This window comes from Cricetulus griseus, chromosome 2 (genome assembly GCF_003668045.3).
Source record: "Cricetulus griseus strain 17A/GY chromosome 2, alternate assembly CriGri-PICRH-1.0, whole genome shotgun sequence".
Lineage (NCBI taxonomy): Eukaryota > Metazoa > Chordata > Mammalia > Rodentia > Cricetidae > Cricetulus > Cricetulus griseus.
Window position 1 is genome coordinate 134,736,607 of NC_048595.1, and position 23,110 is coordinate 134,759,716.

The following is a 23,110-nucleotide window of genomic DNA, read 5'->3' on the forward strand; positions in this document are numbered from 1 at the left end:
AGTTTGCATATGAGACAGATATTATTCCTGGGTAACACATTTTCTGCTATCATGAATAAAAGCCATATTCTGTAATTACAATCAGAAACAACTTAACCATGACTTTTTTCACTATCTAAAACCCAGTAACTTTTCTTTAGTGCATCAATACAAGTCCAGAATGCTCCAAAACTGCCCATTTAAAATCACTTTAGCAATATTCAGGTTGTACTACATTGTGAAACCTCTGTAACATTTCTTTTTATTTTTTTCTAACAGAACTTTACTCTTTACTAGTGTTTTCAAGGTACTTCGTGTTTTTTTTTTTTTTTTTCTGGTGGGACTGAAGAAAGAATTGGATTAACCTGTCAGTTGCTCAGAAATGGAAGATATTCTCTGGAGTACTCAGCATACTTGAAGCAAATCTTTTTTTAATTTACTTGGCCCCATATTGATGTCTATGTGTGGTTCTCATACAATTGCCTGCACTCAGCTATACAAACTCTAAAAAAGAAGAAAATACTACTGAAGCCTGGAAAATAATTACTGAACATTGTTTTTTTATAATATAATACTCAAGATAATTATGAGGTAAAACTATGTATGGGCCTGAAACACTCAATTAAATTAAGATCCCCAAACATGCAGATGTAGGATGGGAATATGAACATCTTTGTGTCACTTGTGAAGATATTGGTTCCTTTATCTACAGGTGGGATTTGGATTCCCCAAGGGCATGTTTCTTCATAGTGCATGTATGTTTAAAGGGGAATTCAAGATGGACCAAAAAATAGACATTTTATTACATTTTCCATTATCATTATTATTACCCAGATTTGTTTCTTTACACTGGAAAGCATAATTTATTCCAATAGCAATAGAAGAATCTAGTTGGCAGAATTTGCAGCATTCACTTCTTCACATTCCCTCCAAGACATCCATACCAGTAGCCAATGTCTCCTCCTCAGAGATCCAAGTCTCAGTTCCACAGAAGTACAGTGGCATGGGTTGAATAGAAATTCCTACTCATAATTTCAGCTCAGAGAATTCCTTTTACTATGGTGAATTTTAATAACAGCATGTACCCTATTTCTTGCAAGTGTTAATTCATTATGATAAAATGTTTTTGCCCTTTCAGATTCTCAATTCTTATTTAGCAAGTTTTTTGAAATGTAATAATCTCTGCTAAACATAACTAGTGTGCTTTCTTGCCTTTCTTAAAGGAAGAATCATGGTCTTAGGAAATAATAGAATGTTCACAATCTTTCTGTGGATGTGTTGAGTTCAGCTGAAATGCCAATCAATGGTCTAAGAATGGTCTATTATGGAAGAATTATTGTGCAACTGTCTTATTCCCCGGATATATAAGCATTGCTACACAAATACCAGTATAAGACACATTTAACTTTGTTGTTAAAATTGTTAATTTACACTGGTATTTGACATTGATTCAGTACTAAAAACATACCAGGACTATTGCTAGTTATTGCATAACTTTATGAGCTAAAAATGATCATGAACACACAGCAAGTTTTGCAGTATTCAGTAACATTCCAGTTTGTAGTAATGCCCCAAATATTTGGGAATAGCCATAAACACAAGCTGAGTGTAGCTTAGGCAGAATAACTGTGATTAAGTGCTGCCATGCCTCTGGGTCTATTTATTTTGTCCATCCTTTCTTCCCTGATTTTCCTTTGTGAGATTTTGTGTTTACAGGGAGCTAAGCCACTGATGGCAGATGCTTATTGGCCAAGGGTTTAAAAAAAAGAAACAGAAACTAACAAGAACACATATTTTCAAATAATCTGTTAGTAAAATAATCATAATGACCTATTGCTCACTTAGAAGAAGCCAAACAGATTGTATATAAGATAAACAACAAACATTGAAATTGTCTGCAGTTAGATTTTGTGTGGCATGGAGCGTCCCTCCGGGAGTCTGTTTTCTACCTTTTGTTTTAGATAACCACGTGTTTGTTTTTTCTTTTTTTTTATAAACTAATTACTCTTTTACTGTGTGTGTGTGTATATGAGAGGAAGTAGGTACATGCCATAGTGTATGTGTTGAGATCATCAGAAAACATTGTTGATAAGTTATTTCCTTCTTCTCTCTCCTTCTACCTTTTTGTTGGTCCTGCAAGCTGTCAGGCTTGCACAGCAGCCTCCTTTGTCTACCTGGACTTCTCATCAAGCCCTGCATCTTGTCTTTTCTTTTAAAATGAGACAACTGCAAATTTGATTGTTCAATATTAGAAGACTTATGATTCCTACCTGATAAAAGAAAACTCATTTAAGTAGAAATTTATTTTGTATATAATAAAACATTAAGAAAAGTGAGTTATACAATAACATTTTGATATACCATTAAATAGTAAATATTAGATGAAAATTTATAGTAATTAAAACAATGTTTTTCATCTTAAATAATTCCAGCAGGAAATGATTATGAAACTATTAAAAGTTAAGGTTTTCAGTAAACGTAAAGACTTTCTTCATATAGTTTGGTATATTACAATAAAACACGTGACAAAACAAAAAAGACTATCTTCATACTGTCTATTATTTGGGGATGGGATAATTTTAATGCTGCCAGATGTAGGCAATTGCCTTCAGAACACATTATTATAAGCTACTAAATGTTGAAAACAAAAGCAATATATTGTTCACATTATAAAACAATTTGGGGGAATCATTCTTTAGAACCAGCTTTTTTATTCTACAGAAGGAATTCGAAATAAGTGGCTGTGTTTCCTTAGATCTTGACCCCAACACAGGCTTTGGGATACATTAATGCCACACACAAGGTGGAGCTAATTTTGCTCCCCTGTGCCTTCCAATGTAGTCTGTTGTGGCACCAGAATGAATGCCCAAGCTGTGAGTTTGCCTCTGTCTGTAATGAACAAAATGGCCCTGTGTGTTTAATGAGATTAACTACCTGCATATTTTAAGTATCCATTATTAGCCAAACACAAGTTAACATCCTGTGATGCTCATGCAGAAAGGGAGACAAACATGATCAGACCTCACATTGCAGAAGGAGCTGTAGCAATACAACTAGGAAGTGTTGGGAGGGAGGGAGCCGTGCCAGGTGGGAGACGGCCCAGGGAACCTGATTCAATCTGGGAATCTTTCCACTGTGGGCTGAGCATGAGTTAAGTGAAGGGGATAGTCAGAGGTTCTTGGAGATGGGACAGCACACAGAAAGAACCAAATGGCTTTCTGGGAGAACTGAAAAATTATTCACAAGTGGGAAGGAAACTCTCAAGGGATCATTGGGTCCTTTGCATTCTATGATCTATTAAAAACCTTTCCTCAGGTTTTTATGTAGTTCCTTGGACTCCCTTGTTTTAATAGTACTTGAAATTAAAGTTTGAGGAAAATATGTCATTTATAGATCCACTCATTTGTTTCTTCCAAATGCACATACAGTTTTTTTATTTGATTTTTTTTTTTTTTGTGTGTGTGTGTGAGCTAACTATTCATGAACTTCCTTCTCAACAATTAGGTACATAAGCAAGTTTTCTAAAATACAAATTAAATTTCTTATAACACTACACGTAACCTAACCAGTCATTAACACCTCAAAGTACAGATTGGATTATACAAAGAAGTCAGTAATCACATCACTTCTCTAAATACACAAAAAGGATGGTGACTGCTGACTAGACTCAGTTAACATAGCAACCAGGCATTTATAATGTGCCCTGTATTTGTGGAATTTAGCAAAAACAGATAATTAAAAGCAAGAATGGGTGCTGCAAATAACTTTAGAATCATAACATGGAAAATAAATTCAAACAAAATGTAAATGGATACATCAAAAAAATCCAAAATGGTTAGGCAAAGACATTTTCGCATGCCACTTGAAAATGTCTAGATGCAGACCCAGTAAAATGAATGAAACAATTCTTTCTGCCATTTATAAAGAACATGTATATGATGTGAGGAAAGAATGAAGTTATGGGAAGGATGTGATACTGCAACAAAACTGCATATGAAAAGAACTTTAGGAGAGACCTGCACAATTAGGATGAGTCACTGAGGCTGATCTAGCCTCAAAAAAAAAAAAAAAAAAAAAAAGAATCATGGTGGCTCACAGAACACAAGGCAAATGCTTGCTCCAGCTCCTCAGTCACCTGATAAAAGGACATGTGAGTTTGAGACCAGCCTAGTCTTCAAGAGCTAGTTCCAGGACAGTCTCCAAAGCCACAGAGAAACCCTGTCTCAACCTGCCCCCCCCCCCCGAAAAATGTACATGTCTGTGCTCTGGAATGATTTTGATACATATAATATAAAGACATAAATCAAATTCTAAATAATGTTGTTGTTTTCAAGTATAAGGTGATAAATAATTGTCATGTGTTCCTATAGTTCCTATACTTTTATCACAGTCAAATAATTTGTATGGTTCTCTTAAGCTTCCAGTTCTAATAAATTCAATGGATCACAAACATAGATCAATTTTAGGTTTTGTTACCTTTATCCTTCCTTTTTTCCTTCCTTCCTTCCATCCTTCCTTCCTTCCTTCCTTCCTTCCTTCCTTCCTTCCTTTCTTCCTTGCTTTTTTCCTTCCCTCCCTCCTTCCTTCCCTCCCCCTCTCTTGCTTTCTTTCTTTTGGAGTCATAATAACTCTCAGCTTTGAGAATTCAAAGTCAACAATTGATCTAGAAAATAATTAAACATTTAAAATGTTGTTCAATACTAACAACAAAACTTTAGGGTTAGACAACTCTAATGCTCAATTCTAATTGCAAAATCTACTGCATGCCAATAAACATAACAAAAGTAAGAAGATATATGTATAGTACAGTTATAGAAACTTCACATTTTAAATTTGTAGTAACAAAATGTTATTTCAAACATTTTAATTAATAGTTTCAGTAAATGAAATGCACAAAATGGAGTATAATACAGATGGCAGAGAACAAGGTTAAAAAATTCACGTACCTATTGTAGAAATCATCTCTGTAGTAATCATAGTCAAAGACATAACCACTAAGGAATGAAAAAAAAAAACAATAGTCAGCCTGTATTTAAGCCATGCTCATTATAATATATTTTTTTTATTTTTATAGAAAGTAACAAATGTTACTGGATGCCAACATACTTTAGTATTTATAAAGGACATTATAATTTTCATATACTCTATCAGACTACCATTACAGATTGGCAATTTATGGTATTAAAATGGAACAATGCATGCATTTCAGTGAGGAAACCATAATAGCAATCTTCCTAAATAATGTATAGTGAGAACTGCCTACATGCATTTGGATAAGGGCCCTTGTTAGACACTTTGTATGCATTTCTGTTGTAGTCATCACAACTACACTGAAGTAAACTGTTAAATAGCCAAGAGGTTGATTGAATTCTTATCACTAACAAGTCACAGTCGGCAGTTAGAAGCTACGACTGAATCCACATCTGGAGCATTTTCTTTCGATTTCAATATTCTCAGCCATAACAAATCTAAATTCTATACTTTATGGAATACTTGTAATAATTTTTACTGTGTATATGTTAATTTAAATTTTCAGTGTAGTAAAACACATGCAGAATGAAAATTGTCATTTTTAATAATTTCAGCTATAAGTACCATTCGATATATAATTTTAACCATGGCAAGTATTGAATTCAATAGTATTAAATGGATCAATAAAGTTACACAAAGATCAACACTGTCTACTCCATGAGCTTCTCTATCGTAGCAAATGGATGCTATTCCCTGCCTCCCCCTGCCTTAATCACCTCTATTTCACCTTCTTTCTATAAAACTGCTTATTTTAGGCACCTCATGAATTGTGAATTAGAGTTAAGAATCATATAATTACATAATCTTATACATAAGCTTTTCTAGTATGTACAAGATATCAGAATTGCATTCTTTTCTAAGTCTGAGTCCTTGACCAATTTTTGTTTATCCGTTTTCTGGTAAATAATAGAGTCATTTCTGTAATGTTTTATAGTAAAAATAATGCTATGATATCTTGTATGTGTTATCAACATACTTGCCTTCATTTCCTTGTGTGTATACATAAAAATCAAATTCCTAGGTCACGTTATAATTCAGTGTTTAACTGATTTCAGAACTTCTTATGCCAGAAGGGTAATTTTATATTTCCAAACCAATTTAACAGTCATTTTTTGTAACTATTCTCAAACCAGTAAAATTGAGAATCTATATTAAGATGTTATTTTACTTCTTGGTTTTAAGAACAAATGCATGCATGCCTCCTCAGATTTATTGCAAACAGACAGAAAAGGGTTGGTATAGTATATGGAGACTGTGAAAGCTAGTTATGTTGCTAGCAGTGCCTAATACAACACAGGGTATGCCAGTTGAAGTTCTGAAAATTTAAGGAAAAACCTAGTACACACAAGAATCAGATTAGAAGATTGCACATTTCATATTCCTAGGCACAGGATTGCCATGTCTTTCTCTGAACGCACAGAGGACCAATGCAATTATTGCCTAAAGAGTGAAAAACAAAAATCATACTTGCTAGTACAGATTATTAAAGTGGCACGGTATATGCTATAACTTATATTGCTTACATAGACATTTCTGTATTGTTGAGCTGAGGAATTTCTAAGACAATCCTTTGGTTACCACTAAGTTATGGGAATAAATGTCTCCTGGAACCTCCCATTGGGTAGCAAGTATCCATGGTAATAAATAAGACTGAGATACTTGTCAAAAGCTTTCACTGGCAAGTCTTAAGATTAGACGATTGCCTACAGTTACCATGGGTGTCTGTGTTTGATGATATCTTAAAATTTTATTTCTTTAATTTAGAAACAATTTTATATTGCATATCAATTCCAGTTCCCTCTCCCTCCTATCCTCTCATGCCCCGCATCAATCTCCCCATCCCATCCCCCAACCACTCCTCAGGGAAGGTGAAGCCTTCCATGGGAGGATCATCAAAGTCTGTTGCATCATATTGGGGATGGTTTAGGCCCTCCTCCATGTATCTTGGCTGAGAGAGTATCCCATCATGGGGAATGGCCATTTGTGCACTTGGGATGTTTGATGATTTTTAAGACTATGTTTGTAGGAGACAAGTGTATATGCAACAGAACTGACATTTGAACAATATCAATGAGATTCCCAAAACCAAACGCAGTTGAAAGACAAAACAAAGCATAGCATTTTAAGAACTTTGCATGTAATATGTTTGTAAACCAATGACCCGGAGAGGGAAATATTCTAATTTGCATTTATATTCTTTGTACTTTTATACACATAATCTCATCTAGTCTTCACTATGCATAAAAGATACAGTGAGCTCTCTTCAAAACTTGATAAAGAGCATGTCATCAGGAACTAAATGAGGCATTTGGGCTCAGAATTTATCATTTCTTTCTATGACTAAATTTCAATCTGTTTGTTATCAAGATGACCTCGATTTCTGTCAGCTTTGTTATACTTGAGTCAGGTTTCCTCTGGACTCCAGACCTCTGACCTCTGATTTTACTTTAGGAAACATATGTGGTCAAACTTATGTGTAATCTTAGATGTAAATGCAAAATTTTCACATCTTTACAAGTGAGGGACAGTTTTCTTAAGAACATGGGAGCCTTCCTTTGAAGTAAAATTATCAGTGAAGACATTTCCTAAATGAAACTCTGCTCTGTCCTTACCTCCCAGACCTCATTATATACTCTATGTTTTGATGGGATTAATCTTTTTGTCTTCCACATACAAAAGGAGAAATATACCAGCAGGGATGTAGTGGGAGGTTTCTGTCCTATCTAGTCTGAAGCCATTTAGTCCCAAAATAAGCACACAGAGGCTTCTATTAATTATAAACTGTTTGGACAACTTCTCAGGCTTCTTATTAGCTACCTCTTTCTTAATTATTAACTCATTTCTATTAATTGATGTATTTCACATGGTTTTAGCTTACTGGTGATGCCTAAACCACTTTCTTCCTTGACAGCTACATGGTGTCTTGCTGTCGACTGTTTCTCTGCCTTTCTCCTTCCCAGGATTCTCCTAGTCTGGAAGTCCCTCCTATACTTCCTACCTGGATAATGCCCATTCACCATTTATACAACCACCAGTAAGAGAAACATATATTCACAGCATACCGAAGGACATCCCCCATCCTTGGAATTCTATAGCAAGTGCTCTTGACTTTTTCCTACTTGAAATCCCTTTTCACTGTAAAAAAGTTGTATGACTTAGGTATATGCAATATGGAAGTTTCTCAGAAAATTGAGAATTGACCTACCTCAAGACCCAGCTGTAACACTTCTAGTCATATACGCAAAGTATGATCTATCCTATCACAAGGATATTTGTTCCATTATGTTCATAGCTGTTTATTCATTATAACCAGAACCTTGATACAACCTAGATGTACCTAAATCTGAGGAATGAAAAAAAATGTGGTACAATTGTTTTACCATATGAAGCTGAGGATTGTTCTTTCAATGTCTGTGAAGAATTGTGTTGGAATTTTGATGGGGATTGCATTGAATCTATAGATTGTTTTTGATAAGATGGCCATTTTCACTATGTTAATCCTACAGACCAATGAGCATGGAAGGTGTTTCCATTTTCTGATATCTTATCAAATTCCCCTCATCAAAGACTAAAGTGCTTGTCATACAGGTCTTTCACTTGGTTGCTTAGAGTTACCACAAGATATTTTATATTATTTGTAGCTATTGTGAAGGGTGTTGTTTCCCTAATTACTTTGTCCTAGAGTTTACAATTTGCAAATAGGTTGGCTACTGATGTTTTGAGTCAGTATCCAGCCACACCACTGATGGTGTTTATCAACAGTAGGAGTTCCCTGGTAGAATTTTTGGGATCACTTGTGTATACTATCATATTGTGTATATAGTGAAGTTTGATTTCTTCCTTCCCAATTTATATCCCCTTGGTCTCCTTTTGTTGTCTTATTGCTCTAGCTAGAACTTTGAGGACTATATTTAATAGACATGGAGAAAGTTGACAGCCTTGTCTTATTCCTGATTTTAGAGGAATCCCTTTGTATTTCTCCATTTAGTTTGATGTTGAAATACTACATTTAAATAAGTGTAAATGAGGGCAATAAAACCATTGGAATTATTACCATATGAAAATCTCAAATCTGCCTAGATTTTTCAGTAGAATTTTCTGGTGTGATGTAATGTCACAGCCTAAACTGTTCAAAGTCTGTTTACAATCATTAAAATCAAGAATGCAGGGAAGTCACATGATACTACACAGGTGAATGTGATCAAAATATCTCTGACTTATTATACATTTGCTTTTGAATTGTTTTGTGCTTAGAGACCTACTATTGACATTTTTTCACGATTTTTAAATTCAGTTTTGTGACCCCCATATGAGGTTATGAGACCCAGTTTAAGAAGTTCTACCAGAGTACATCAATTAATCTCAGATGAATTATGCCCATTTCAAAATACACAGGGATTTGACCTCCTGACCACACTGAATAACTCCTTATTTTTGCACTGGCTTACATCAGCTCCTCAGAACTCTCTGACCTTTTGTTTAAGTGGGGTTGAGTTGAATTTCTTTATCTTTTTGCAGAGAATGCAAAGTCTTCTTTACCTAGCTTTCTAAAAATGGTCCCTAGCTTGTCTCTTATTAGGTATGACAGTAATCCATCTGGTCAAAGAAATCTGAAACCCTCTCCTAAGTGGCATCATAAAACAAGTCACCATATTAAGTTCGATTTTCTAAATTCACTGGAGCCATTCTACAAATCCTTTTAGAGCTAAGATTTAAACAGGTTTCTCTGAATTTTCTGTGTAGTGTCACATTTTTCAAGAAAATTGATCATGAAAGTAAGCTTAATAATATCAGTACACTATAATATGGACTTTGCTGTTTTCTGAGGTGTTAAAAGGACCATTTTAAGGTTTTTGATGAAGATGACAGGAAGATTTAATTATAGATATGAAATTTCAATTTAACAGTTACACGTAGCGTAGCCTCTCACTTAATAATCTTTCTTCTCATAATCTTTCTAGATCTCCTTTCTTGGTTATACTTTTGTCATGATACCTAGAATAAAGTGTAATAATATAAATCATAATAATATCAATAGAGTTATACAGAGCAGTTTCTAATTCTGACAAGCTCTTTTGAACATTGGCCACCAGATATGACTCTAGAAAAAAGAAATTCATTTAGTGGCTGCTGATTGAAGGGAAAATCCATTTCTTCTAATGGAAATTTTTAGATGTTTGTGACGTTATTTCCAAACAGTTTTAGCAAAAGAATGTATTGGCAAATTGTTTTTGTATTTTTTCCAATAGTCTTTTTTATATTATCTCACCACAGAGAGTTTAATTATAAACATAATCCATGGCACACTGGGTCATTAATAAATAAATTATTAATATAAATGACAGTAGTGATTATATTCATGTGCCTAATACCTTTAGGAAATGCTTCAATAAATTAAGAACTTTCTGGAAATGGAAAGTACATGAAAGGGAAGATTTATTTTTATCATTTGCTGTTTAAATTATCTTGTCCAACCTGGTTATTTTTTGTTCCATCCTGACTGCGAGAGACATTTATTTGATATAAGTTAGAGTGAAGTATTCTAAACTTTGTGATCATCACATCCTGCTTTTATGAACTCAATTTTACTTGTCGAAGTTAAAAATGAAAAGAATGCACAAATAGACCTGTCCCATTAAGTCTTTTTTTGTCTTTGTACCTTGGCTTTAGAAGCAGTGCCAGAGTGGCTATGTACTGTGTTTCTGAGTCAGAGGATTACTCTAAATTTCCAAGAAGGAAGGGATCCCAAGAGCTAAAAGGTTACTCCCAGCAATCCTTGGTCTTCTCTATTAAACTTTCACAAAATTCCTGTCACCTTTTCCATCTTTCTTCCTTTCTGCAGACCATGTTTCTTTTCTTATAAAATCTATCCTTTCACCATACTGTGGGAACCTCGATTTAAAATTGCCTGTCAAACAATGGAAACTAAATTTGCAAAGTATTTTATATATCATGGAATTGTGTTGCAGGAAAATTTGGCCTTTCAGCCATCCAGACCACATCCTTTTATTTTCTTTATCTGTTAATGGAAGTGAGGTGTTGCTATGCTTATAAGCTAATCTATTTGAGCCCACAGTACAAGAGCCTTCTTCTTTTTTAGTACAAATAGTTTTGAGTAAAAATCCAATCTCAGAAGCTACTGGAAACAAGATGGTAATAAGTTAGATGTTTAGGACACAGTGTGATAAGAGGCAGAAAGTAAAAACAGAAAATGCGAAGGGACCCTGGTCACCATAGCAAGTAAGTGATAATGTAAATTAATCATATAGATGTTTTTAAATTATTTTTTTTAATTTAAATTGGAAAGAATCTTATTTTACATACCAACCCCCGTTCTCTTTTATAGAGTTTTTAATAAGAACAAGTACATTATGTTGCTTACTCTATATTCAGATATTTATTGTACTTGCTAATGTATTTTTATTCTAATTCTTTAGATTTCCTCAAATTTTATGGGAAGTCAGAATTGTATATGCAATTGCCTAGGCTCATACAGACAAGATTAAGTGAGGACCAAATAACTTTCTTGTAATTTCATTTAAACTTGTTTTCATTTGTAGAAATCACATCTGATTGGGTTTTTACAATATATGCAATCAACTTTAATTCCTTTGAATTCATAAAACCAGTTTGAATACACTAATACACACAGTATTTCTTTTTTTTTGCTTTACAGAACTTCATTAATAATACTCTGAAGGATATTAATAAACATCCTCTCATAAGCAGAACACATATCACTGGTTTCTTAGCAGACATCTGGCCAATAATAAATCTTAACAGTGCTTTCTCAATTACCTAAATTAATTTGAATAGTTTGTTATTGAGTGTTTATTTTCAGTCAGTTACAATAGTGGGAGTTGTACATAATAATACCTTAAACTGTAAGGAATTCTAGTCTGTGTAGAAAGGTTTAGATAGATACACATGTGACTGTACTTGGAAGCAGAATTCAGTGAATGACCAACAGAAGTAAAGCCTGCTATGAGATCTCATAGGTGGAAGAAATAGAAAATGTCTCAAGATGAAGATAAAAGTAGGCTTTGTGGAAAACATGTCACTTTGTTATGTTTTTAAAAGGAAATGATAGAAAATAATTGCTGAGCATTTAAGTCTTTGTGGGTAGCCATGAAAATTGGTGATAAAAAAATACGATGCAATTGTGGAGAGTGCTTCATGGAAGTAATACTTCCTCATATTTTGTATATATAAATGTGAAGATAGTGTTCATCCTGAATTTTGAAAGGTTACAACAAACCAGAAGTATCTCCAAATGTTTCCATAGATAGAATTGTAACTCACATTATTCATGGATGAATAGATTTGTAAATTTCAGATCTGTTCAGTTTTTATTTAAGAGAATACAGATAAAACTGTATATTTAATATGTGTACATGTGAATATTTTTATGCACTTTTATTCCAAAAATAAAATTGATGAGGTAAATCTCTTAGCTTAAGTTTCATTGGCATATATTTATTTTTCTCCAAGGATGGTTAAAATAGAGGAGATGATGAAAGGGGAAATAAAGAATTATGGAATATTCGCAGAGTGCACATTTTGTATCCTAACTAATTGTGGATTGAAATTTCTTACTTTAGGATGGTCTTAATGTTTTGAATGAGAATACATTTCCCTATAGGCTCATGTGCTTGAATACTTTGCCCTAGTTAATGATGCTGTTTTGGGAGGTTATTGCTTCTTTGGGAGGTTCAGACTTGTGGGAAGAAGTACATGCCTAGGGGTTGGTTTGAGAGTTTATATCCTCTACCCCTTTCCTGTTATATCTATGGTTCCTGTGTATAGTTGAGATGGAAACTTTCAACTTCCTGTTCCTTTTGCATGCCTCTTCTACCATTCTGGACTTCCCTAGAACTGGAGGCCAAGCTAAACTCTTCTGTTTGTAACTTGTTTGTAGTTGTACTATTTTATCATAGCAACAGAAAAGAAACTAATACAAAGTGAAAATATCTAAGAGCTCTGAGCAAGTAAAATAATCCACAGGAGCCAGATGGGCTGCCACAGGCTGTAATTCCAGCACTTTGGAACTGGAAGCAGGAGGATCAATGATTTTCAACAACACAGTAAATGGGAGGCTACCTTGAGCTATAAAAACATGTTTTTCAAGATGCAAAACAAAGACAATACAAAACAACAGGAAAACATTCCACCCAGTAATTGTCAGAGTTCTCATCCCCACTTACTTGCTTTGACTGCTTCACCAATTAAAAAAAATCATTACTTCAAGTGAAGATTATGTTACAAGAAAAGACAACAACATTATGTGAGAAGAGTGGAGTTTGCATATGAGTGCGAGGGAACAGCAGACCATTTTTATGTCTTCCGTCTGAGTTTACAAATTTTTGAGTTTCTAAGTTCTAGCATAAAAGAATATCAGTAACTCCTCTGTGACATCCTCTGTGAGGAAGGATATTAAAACATTGTCAAACTGTGGTAACCTTTCTTTGCTATCTTTGGGTCAGCAATGAATAAAAAGAAATGCATACATATCCAACTCCTGATTTTATGTGCACTTGTGTATCTTAATTATTATTTTCTCTAGCTGCAAGGACAATAGAGAAAAGCATTAGGGCATATACCTGGTCAGAAAACTATTAGCCAGGAAAACCAACCGGGAGCAGGCCTATCTAGAGAGGTAAGATCTCTACATGACTTGCTTGTCTGGATCCCAGCCAAGAACCTCCTCACACTCTGACCATGATGCTTGCTGTCAAAACAGTATAGTATCAACACCAATAGAAAAACCTTTCAGGTACTACCAAAAGTTTATAAGACAAGGTACAGTAACTTTAGGTTCCAGGGATTCTCCTGAGAGTAGCTCTTTCTTTGCATCATTCAGTGGCCAAGCCTATCAGCAATTCTCAACACCTGCTAATTTCCTGGCACTTCTCAGGGTCAGAAAATCTCTTAGTATCTGCTTGATATAAGCTCACATCTCCCGCAGCATTAACTCCATTGATCGTGCAATGAGTTTCCTGTTATACCCTCCATCTGCCAACATACACCATGTCTTCTTACTTTTGAAAATGTATCAGCTTGACATTTTCCTCATTTATAAAATTGATTAATTTAGATTAAATTTCAATTATGGTGATATCTTTAGGTTCTAGTCTCTCTGTATTTATATCTGACCCATTTTTGTCAACGTTCTGCTTTTCTTGTCTCATAGTTAATCTATACAGATTAATTTCTGTCAGCCTTACCCCATCACAAGCCAGTCTTTCCATTCCACTAATCATTTTTGTCTTTCCTCTTTGAACTTAATCTAATTTATCTGACATTCTTGGCACTGAAGTTTTCACCTAAATATTCTAGGAGTGTTCATGTCAAAATGCAAGAGACTCTTATCCATCTCTTTGTTTCACTTGAGCTTCATGATAAATGTGCTTGTCTCAATCCTATAGCTTTTCATGCATACTTTTGTGGAAGCAGATAGTGCATTTGATTATTTATAAAGCTGCCTCAATACACGATAAACTCCAAAAAGGCAGAGTCTTGGCAGCCAGCCAGAAGACAGTTTGTGAATTCCACGTTAAACTTCCATGGAACTTTCTGCTACAATATCTATTTTTTGTAAAGAAAAATGTTTTGACTACCTGAGTATTGATATTAAAATTCTGACAAGATTACAATCAGCAGTTGGGGATATTTGTACTTTTCTTTCACTTATCAATTTGTCATCTCTATATTCATTGCTTTGCAATAATAGGGACACATTCCATAATGATTTCTTTTCAACTAGGACACATTATCATACTTTGCCATCACAGAGAACCATAGGAAGACCTAGAGACACAGAAGAAATAGGAGCTTCTGTTTCCAGGACCCCTGGCCTTTTCCACTTCCTGCTGTATCATAGCTACCTGCAGGTAGCAGTGACAAACACAGTTACCATAACAGAGGCTTCTGACTCCTCTCTTTAAGGCCACAGGATACTTAACTAAATTCTGTACTATTCCACCAGCTGCAACTATACCTTCTCTAGTAGAAGGTGAATCTTAGGATATCTTTAAGGTTATTCCTTGAGTTTTGTGTTCAGTTTCCATTGGTAATTTCTCAGCTTTGTGAGAAATTAATTATCTGTTATTATTTTCACACTGTTTATGCTATATTGTTTGTTTTTTATATTACTGGTAATCTTTTCATCCCCACATTTGAAATTAGATTCAGATGGATACTTTTCAATCCGGGCACTTTTGTATTTATTCTATTTGTTTGAAAGTGGTTTCTTGTGACCTGTAGTAAAAGGGATTATGGTGTTTACAAAAAGTATTTTTATAGCTCAAGTCATTAAATTTTTTATTATTATGATTTTACTTACTGCATTATGCCTCTCTCTCTCTCTCTCTCTCTCTATATATATATATATATATGTAAAATCCTTTCATAAATGAATACTTTACATAGTTCATACCACTAATACTTTACTATTATCAATTGATTTAATGTATTTTATTGTTTCTTTCATAGCTTTTCTTCAAGGAAAAAATATCAGCTTCCCAATTCAATATCATTCAGAGTAGCTAGAAAAATGATACATAGCGATGATATAAAGTACATGAAGCTATTATAGCGAATGATAATAATATTGAGTTACCATCAGTAATGTTCTAATACATTACACACATCAAATAATGTGTTTTAAAAAACCTGTGATCTAGAATTAATATTGCTGTATTTTTGTAAGTGAAATAAAAAGGTATTAATTGCATTAATTAAAGTTCATAGCATAATCATGGTTGTGTTAATATAATATGTAGTGATATTAAAATTGCTTAAGACTTAATTGTAGCTGTTACAATCTCACTGTAAATCATGCAAGAGATACAGAACCTCAAAAAGCTATTGAAAGTTTAGTTGGTGTGTGTAGTCCTTTTTCTAAACAATGATTCTACAGTACTTTCATGTTTGATACATCACTAGGAATATTAAATTTAATGTGTGTTAGTGCAATTCTAGTAGCTAGGATAAGGGAAATTAGATAAGGGAAATTAGAATAACACAGCATCTCCCTACTACAACCCTATAGGAAAGTGGTCATTAAATAAGGTTGTTTATTCTAGAGAAGAAAATCTTTGAGAAGGATGGAGTCTCTTTAAATGTTTCAAATGCTGTCAAGTGGAAAAGCAGTGAATGCTCTTCATGGTGACTGCAGGAAGCAGTAAAAATATTAGAGGGTAGCAATTATGAGGAATAATATTACTGCCAAATATATCAAAAAAATAAAATATATATTTCAAATAACCTGAGCAGAAAGTAACATGAAAGAGCCCTCTTGGACCCAACATAGCATGCATATGCACCAAGAGGAGCCTAAAAGCACCATTAGAATTTTGCATTTTAGAGTTGATACATTACATACTTCTGGGATATCTTCAAGGATGAATTTTTGTGATTTTAATAAATTCAAATTATACCATTAAATGCAACATAGAAGTGTTCCCATGCAGGCTGGTTGGTGATGAGACTCTAGTTCTACCTCCCCTATCCTCTGTTGCACTCTCTGCATTTCCTCAGTCAGACAAAGACAGGAGATGAAAATGAGCATTCACATTCTAGGAAGAATTTAAAAAGCCTGTAGGATACTAGCAACTTGATAAGAAAACACTGATAGCTTTTGGCGCTCTTGTCCTTAAAGAAAGCATGTGAAAACTAAGAACTCAGCCCTGACTTTCTTAGACAAAGAGAGGAATCTAATAACCCAAAGGAAGCCAGAGAAAGGAAATTAATGTCAAGTTTATGTCTGTAAATTTATTAACCCAATCAGGCACAAAGACAAATAGAAGGAGGAAAATATGATTATATCAGTAGATGCTACAGACATCTGAAGAGTTTAAGTAATATTTCCTGCAATAGATTCGAAGTAAAGTGGTGCTAAGATGTATCACTACTCAAAAACGGTAAATAGCCCACGCTAAACAGAAAATAGAGCTCAAACAGGTAGAAAGTGTTGTCTTCCCTTGAAATTGTAAAAGCATTTAACTTAAAATCAAAAGAAGAGATTATTGCTAGAATTATTATAATTATCTTGAAGGTTTAAAGCAAATCTTAAGTAAAGTTGACATTCAATACACTACATATGCACTTGGATTGTTGGGTTTTTCATTGCTCCAGATACCTGGCTGCTCAGAAATGTCCTTTCTATCATTTTTATTACAAATTCACATTACAGTGAACAACTCACATTATATTCCCCGTAACTATTTATGAACATGAGTGCAATACTGGAACTAGGAGCATGACTCAGTGGGTAAAACACTTGACATGCCAATGTGAAGACCTAAGTTTCAGTATCCAGAATCCATGTAGACAAGCTGTAGAGGCTCATGTGTGGAATCCCAGTGTTCTTATAGAGAGACTGCAGGTGGAGACAGGAGAATCACACACACTCCCAGGCCTGTTACTGTTACAGGACCAAACAAGAGACTCTGTCTCAAGCATCCAGACATACATGTGCACAGACACAGTCTCCTCACCCCCTTGGTATTCTTATTTTTTTCTTAATTGAAAGTAGATTCTTCTCTGACGGTTTCCCCTCCCTCTATTAATCCCAGCTCCTCTCCACCTCCCTTCTCCCCTAAATCCACTCCCACTCCATTTCCTTTCAGAACAAAGCAGGCTTCCTGGAGACCACAAACAAAACAAGCAAGAAAAAAATCACTAATATTGAGGCTGGTCAAGGCAATCCAACAAGAGGAAAAGAGCCCCAAGTTTTCAAGTGTGTCTATAGAATGTGCATTGACTTGATTTGCACTTCATCAATTTTGACCTTTTCATATAAATATGTTTATTTTGTGTTCTCTATCTCACCTACCTGGTAGGTAGATAGGGAGAGAGGGTCCATTGCTTGCCAATAAAGGTGGCAAACTTTCAATATGGCATGCTTTCTCCTCACCCTTCTCTTTGTGCTTGCATCATGCATCTTTTTGCTTTCCACCAATAGACACCCTTCTTCAATTGCTGATTATGTCTGCTCCTGTCTGATCTGTTTGAGATTTCTCTGCTGCACCTCTGTAGCTAGCTATTTCTCATGCTTTATAATTCTTTAGCTAGCTGAGAAAATGAAACTGATCAAGACCCCTACATTATAACACCTAACCCCCAAATAGACAAAAATAAACACAATTTTTTGCCTTATTGGCGTCCCTCCTTGCCAGTGGCTCACATTGTTCCGCTGGAGTGGGGGGGGGGACTTCCTGTTTCTCCTTGCTCAACAGAGACCCTGTTGGTTTATGTGCCAATGGTTAGCTCCAAGTACTGAGTTTGTAGAAAAAAACAGGTTCCTTCTTGTAACTGTTCTTCAGAATTATAAATTTTCATCTTGATTTTTCTACCTGAACTTTAGAAATGCTCATTATTGCTACCATTTTTTGACCATGGTCATTTTCAGCAACTTTTGTTGCTTTTTGATTTCTTCAGTTAAAAAAACAGAATGGAATAATTGTTCAATCAAAGTTACTTTTTATGATGCTTGTGCCCAGGGTAAGGCAAACAAAGGCATTGGCTACCTTCACAGAGCTTTGTGCATGTTGGGTACATGACAAAGCATATTTTGTCTTAATTCCTTTTTCTTACACTTACAATGAGAAAATGGTATTTCTGAACATAGTATTCTTGTGTTATATTTTTCTCTTGTGAATGATCCATTATTGCTTCTACAGTGCTACATATCCCCAAGAAAACAGTTCTTTTTCTTCCATTTAAATATTTAGTCCAAGATCCCCTTATGGAATCCTAGCTGGCTTCAAACCTTTACACAATAACTACAAAGGCTGACCTCTTAATTTTGCTCTTAAAGTTAGAGACCCTTTTATGGCATGATAAGAGTACATAAGTCCTTATATTTCAAAATGTAAAAGCCTTTCTTTTAAAATGGAACTATGTATTACTTTTCATTAGTTATTCATATCTGAAATTGTTCTCTTTGGAAATATACCCAGTGGTTTGAGCCATTTTACATTTTATTTGTTTTGTTCTGGGAAATTTTCTGCATTTTTCTCTAAATAATTCTTTATCATTACTGACTGTGTTTTCCACTTCTAACTGCAGACTTTACCTTAACTAGTAGATATGAGCATTGTACGGATTCTGACATTTCACTTATGACCTACTACTATTCTTTGCAGAATTATAGAGCTAAGAAAACAGACCCTCTTTTGATATTATTTAGTTTCTACAATTAAATATCATGCAGAGGGATGAATTCTCACTGAATCTCCAGAATTTTGTTTGTTAACTTATAGTAAGGAATTTTTCATATGCTTTCACAATTTTTAGGTCTTAATTCTTTTAGTTTGGCTATCAACATTTCAAATAGGTATACTGTTATGAATATAAACATAATTTGCATTTCTCTCCATTTAGTTTTTTCCCTTTATTATTTAAATTGGAAACAAACTTGTTTTACATGTCAATCCCAGTTATCTCTCCCTCCCCTCCTCCCCTGCCCCATTTGGCCCCCCTGTCCCATCCCCTTTCTGTGCCCCACGGAGGGTGAGGACTTCCATAGGGGATCTTAAAAGTCTGTCATCTCATTTGGAGAAGGAGCTAGGCACTCCTCTGTGTGTCTAGGCTGAGAGAGATCCTTTTATGTGGAATGGGCTCCCAAAGTCCATTCATATACTAGAGATAACTACTGATCCACTACCAGATGCCACACAGATTGCCCCGGCCTCCTAACTGACACCCACGATCAGGGGTTCTGGATCAGTCATATGCTGGTATCCCAGCTATCAGTCTGAGGTGCATGATCTCCCCCTTGTTCAGGTCAGCTGTTTCTATGGGTTTCTCCAGCCTGGTCTAGACCCCTTTGCTCATCACTCCTCCCTCTTTGTAACTGGATTACAGCTCACTGCTTTAGGTTAAAGCTTGAACCTTTGAAGCCCTAATAAACACTGCCTGGAGATCTACAAAGATGACACCAGCTAACAATCTAAGCAACAGAGGAGGGGCTACCTTAAATGCACTCCCCTGGTAATGAGATTAATGACTAACTTATATGCTATCCTATAGCCTTCATCCAGCAGCTGGTAGAAGTAGAAGCAGACACGCACAACTAATCATTGAACTGTACTGGAACTCAGATGCAGAGAAGGATGAGTGAAGAGCACAGGGGTCCTGTAGAAGTTCAGTACTTATCCCTAGCATAGGTGTGGACTTTGGGAGCCCATTCCATATAGAGGAATACTCCCTGAGCCAAGACACATGGGGATGGGCCTAGGCCCTATCCCAAAGGATACAATAGACACTGATGACACCCTATGGAAGGCCTCACCATCCAGGGGAGCAGAAAGGATATGTGATAGATAGGTTTTAGTTGGGGGGGTGGTCTTGTGGGAGGATGGGAGGGTGAAGGGAACTGGAATTATCATGTAAAACAATCCTGTTTCGAATTCAAATTTTAAAAAGTTGAAAAAAAAAGAAAAGAGTGTGCATTGGTGGAAAGACACATAAGAAAGTGTTCAACATCCTTAGCTATCAGGGAAATGCAAATCAAAACAACTCTGAGATAACATCTTACTCCTGTCAGAATGGCCAAAATCAAAAACACCAATGACAGTTCATGCTGGAGAGGATGTGGAGAAAGGGGAACACTTCTCCACTGCTGGTGGGAGTGCCAGCTTGTTCAGCCACTTTGGAAATCAATATGGAGATTCTTCAGGGAAATGGGAATCAGTCTACCATAAGATCCAGCAATTCCACTCCTAGGCATATACCCCAAAGAAGGACATTCATACAACAAGGACATATATTCAACGATGTTCATAGCAGCACTATTTGTAATAGCCAGAAACTGGAAGCAGCCTAGATGCCCCTCAACTGAAGAATGAAAACAGAAAATGTGGTACATTTACACAATGGAGTACTACTCAGCAGAAAAACAATGGAATCGTGAAATTTGCAGGAAAATGGATGGAACTCAAAGAAACCATTCTGAGCGAGGTAACTCAATCACAAAAAGACAATCATGGTATGTACTCACTCATATGCAGATTTTAGACATAGAGTAAAGGATTACCAGCCTACAATCTATACTGCCAAAGAAGATAATACATAAAGAGGACCCTGAGAGAGACATACATGGTCCCCAAAAAGGGGAAAGGGTCAAGATCTGCTGAGCAATGTGGGAGCAAGGGAAGAGGGGGGAGGGAGCTAGGAGAATGAGAAGGGGAGAAGAGGAGGGATGCAGAGGACATGAGGGAGCAGAAAGTTTGAGTCACGGGAAGAATAGATGATAACAAGAATGGAGATATCCAAAAAAAAAAAAAAAAGAACTTCTGAAGCTGGTTGTTGGTGGCACACGCCTTTAATCCCAGCACTTGGGAGGCAGAGGCAGGCAAATCTCTTTGAGTACGAGGCCAGCCTGGTCTCCAGAGTGAGTGCCAGGATAGGCTCCAAAGCTACACAGAGAAACCCTGTCTTGAAAAACCAAAAACAAAAACAAACAAAAAAAAGAATGGAGATAACATAATGGAGACATGTTATGATAAATATTTCTGCCAAAAGCCTCCTGAGCCCCATTGCCACGTGTGAGCTTTACGCCAGCCTCTAGCCCAAGTTAGGCCCAAATGAATAGACAGAAACTTGTATTAGGTTTAAAGCTGCTTGGCCAATGACTAGCATTCTCATCTGTTAACACAGTCTTAATTATCATAAATCTATATATTTTATAAGACTTATCTTATTGGATGCCTTATTGGCGTCCCTCCTTGCCAGTGGCTCACATTGTTCCGCTGGAGTGGGGGGGGACTTCCTGTTTCTCCTTGCTCAAATATGAGTCTCCTTGCTATGTTACTTCCTGCCTGGACCACCACTTCTCTACTATATTTCCCAGAATCCTCTTTGACTCCTAGTCCTGTCTAACTTCCTCTCATTGGCCAAACAGTATTTTATTTAAGAATCAATGTACACAGTACATTCCCCATCATCTTCTCTTTTCTGTCTAAATAAAAAGAAAGATAACTTATCTAATAACTGAAGAAAACTATCTTCAACTCTATCAATGACCACAGAAAGATAATATATAAACTCTAGAACTAACAGAGACATCTCGCTACCTGGGCAGTCACCCAAAGTTCCTCTGTAATGTTGGGGCATCCATCTTCAGTCCATAGGCCATAGTGTGTCTGGCACACTTCTCCATTTCAACAGGAACCATTTAGTACTGTCTTATTTTGTAAGTTTAACAGTCATTTTCTTGTGGATCCTACATGTCTTGTTTATTCAGCAACAAACAGTCCAGGCAAGAGCAGTTTCTTACCCAAATGGCTAGTCTTGCCATGTTGAAAGTAAACTCCATAATGAGTTTCTTCTATGCCCATCCTCCTTTCTGACGTAATTGGTATGCCAGGAGCAGTTGTGTCTCATTGTCAAGATAAAACCTAAGCCATTTAAATGCCATATTTCTGTAGCTCTTTGAAAGGTTTGAAGACTACATATCCATCTCAAATACATCTCTATATCTAGAAATCCTAACTAACCTAATTATAAATTCTGACTATTATAGGTAAAAGATCTGTATAAACACAATACCTAAACAAGAGGAGACATATACCTATCACAAAATTGACCTTAAACTTGTATCAATAAGTGAAATATATATCAATGCAAAATATTCATTCCTATAGAGGCCAGCCTGGTCTCCAGATCGAGTGCCTGGAGCTCCAAAGCTACACAGAGAAACCCTGTCTCGAAAAACCAAAGCCCAAAACCAAAACCAAAACAACAACAACAAAAGAATGGAGATATCATAATGGAGACATTTTTGATTTACAGAGAAGTCAGGCACTAGGGAAAAGTCTGGAGATCTACAAAGATGACACCAGCTAACAATCTAAGCAAAAGAGGAGAGACTACCTTAAATGCCCTTCCATGATAATGGGCTGATGACTAACTCATGCATCTTTTAGCCATCATCCAGCAGCTGGTGGAAGTAGAAGCAGACATCCTCAACTAACTACCAAACTGAAATGAAACCCAGATTCAGAGAAGGATGAGTGAAGAGCACAGAGGTCCAGACCAGACTGGTGAAACCCACAGAAAAAGCTGACTTGAACTTTGGGGAACTCTTGCTCCCCAG

At 35.7% G+C, this 23,110-nt stretch overlaps 1 protein-coding gene across 1 annotated transcript in view; it reads right to left on the reverse strand.

The window, feature by feature from the left end:
* The window catches only part of Ralyl (RALY RNA binding protein like), a 322,662-nt gene that overhangs the window by 38,775 nt on the left and 260,777 nt on the right, over window positions 1–23,110 (reverse strand). Inside the window, exon 4 of the mRNA XM_035438706.1 lies at window positions 4,926–4,973. Coding sequence (XP_035294597.1) covers window positions 4,926–4,973 — 48 coding nt within the window. The remainder of the gene's footprint in view (window positions 1–4,925; window positions 4,974–23,110) is intronic.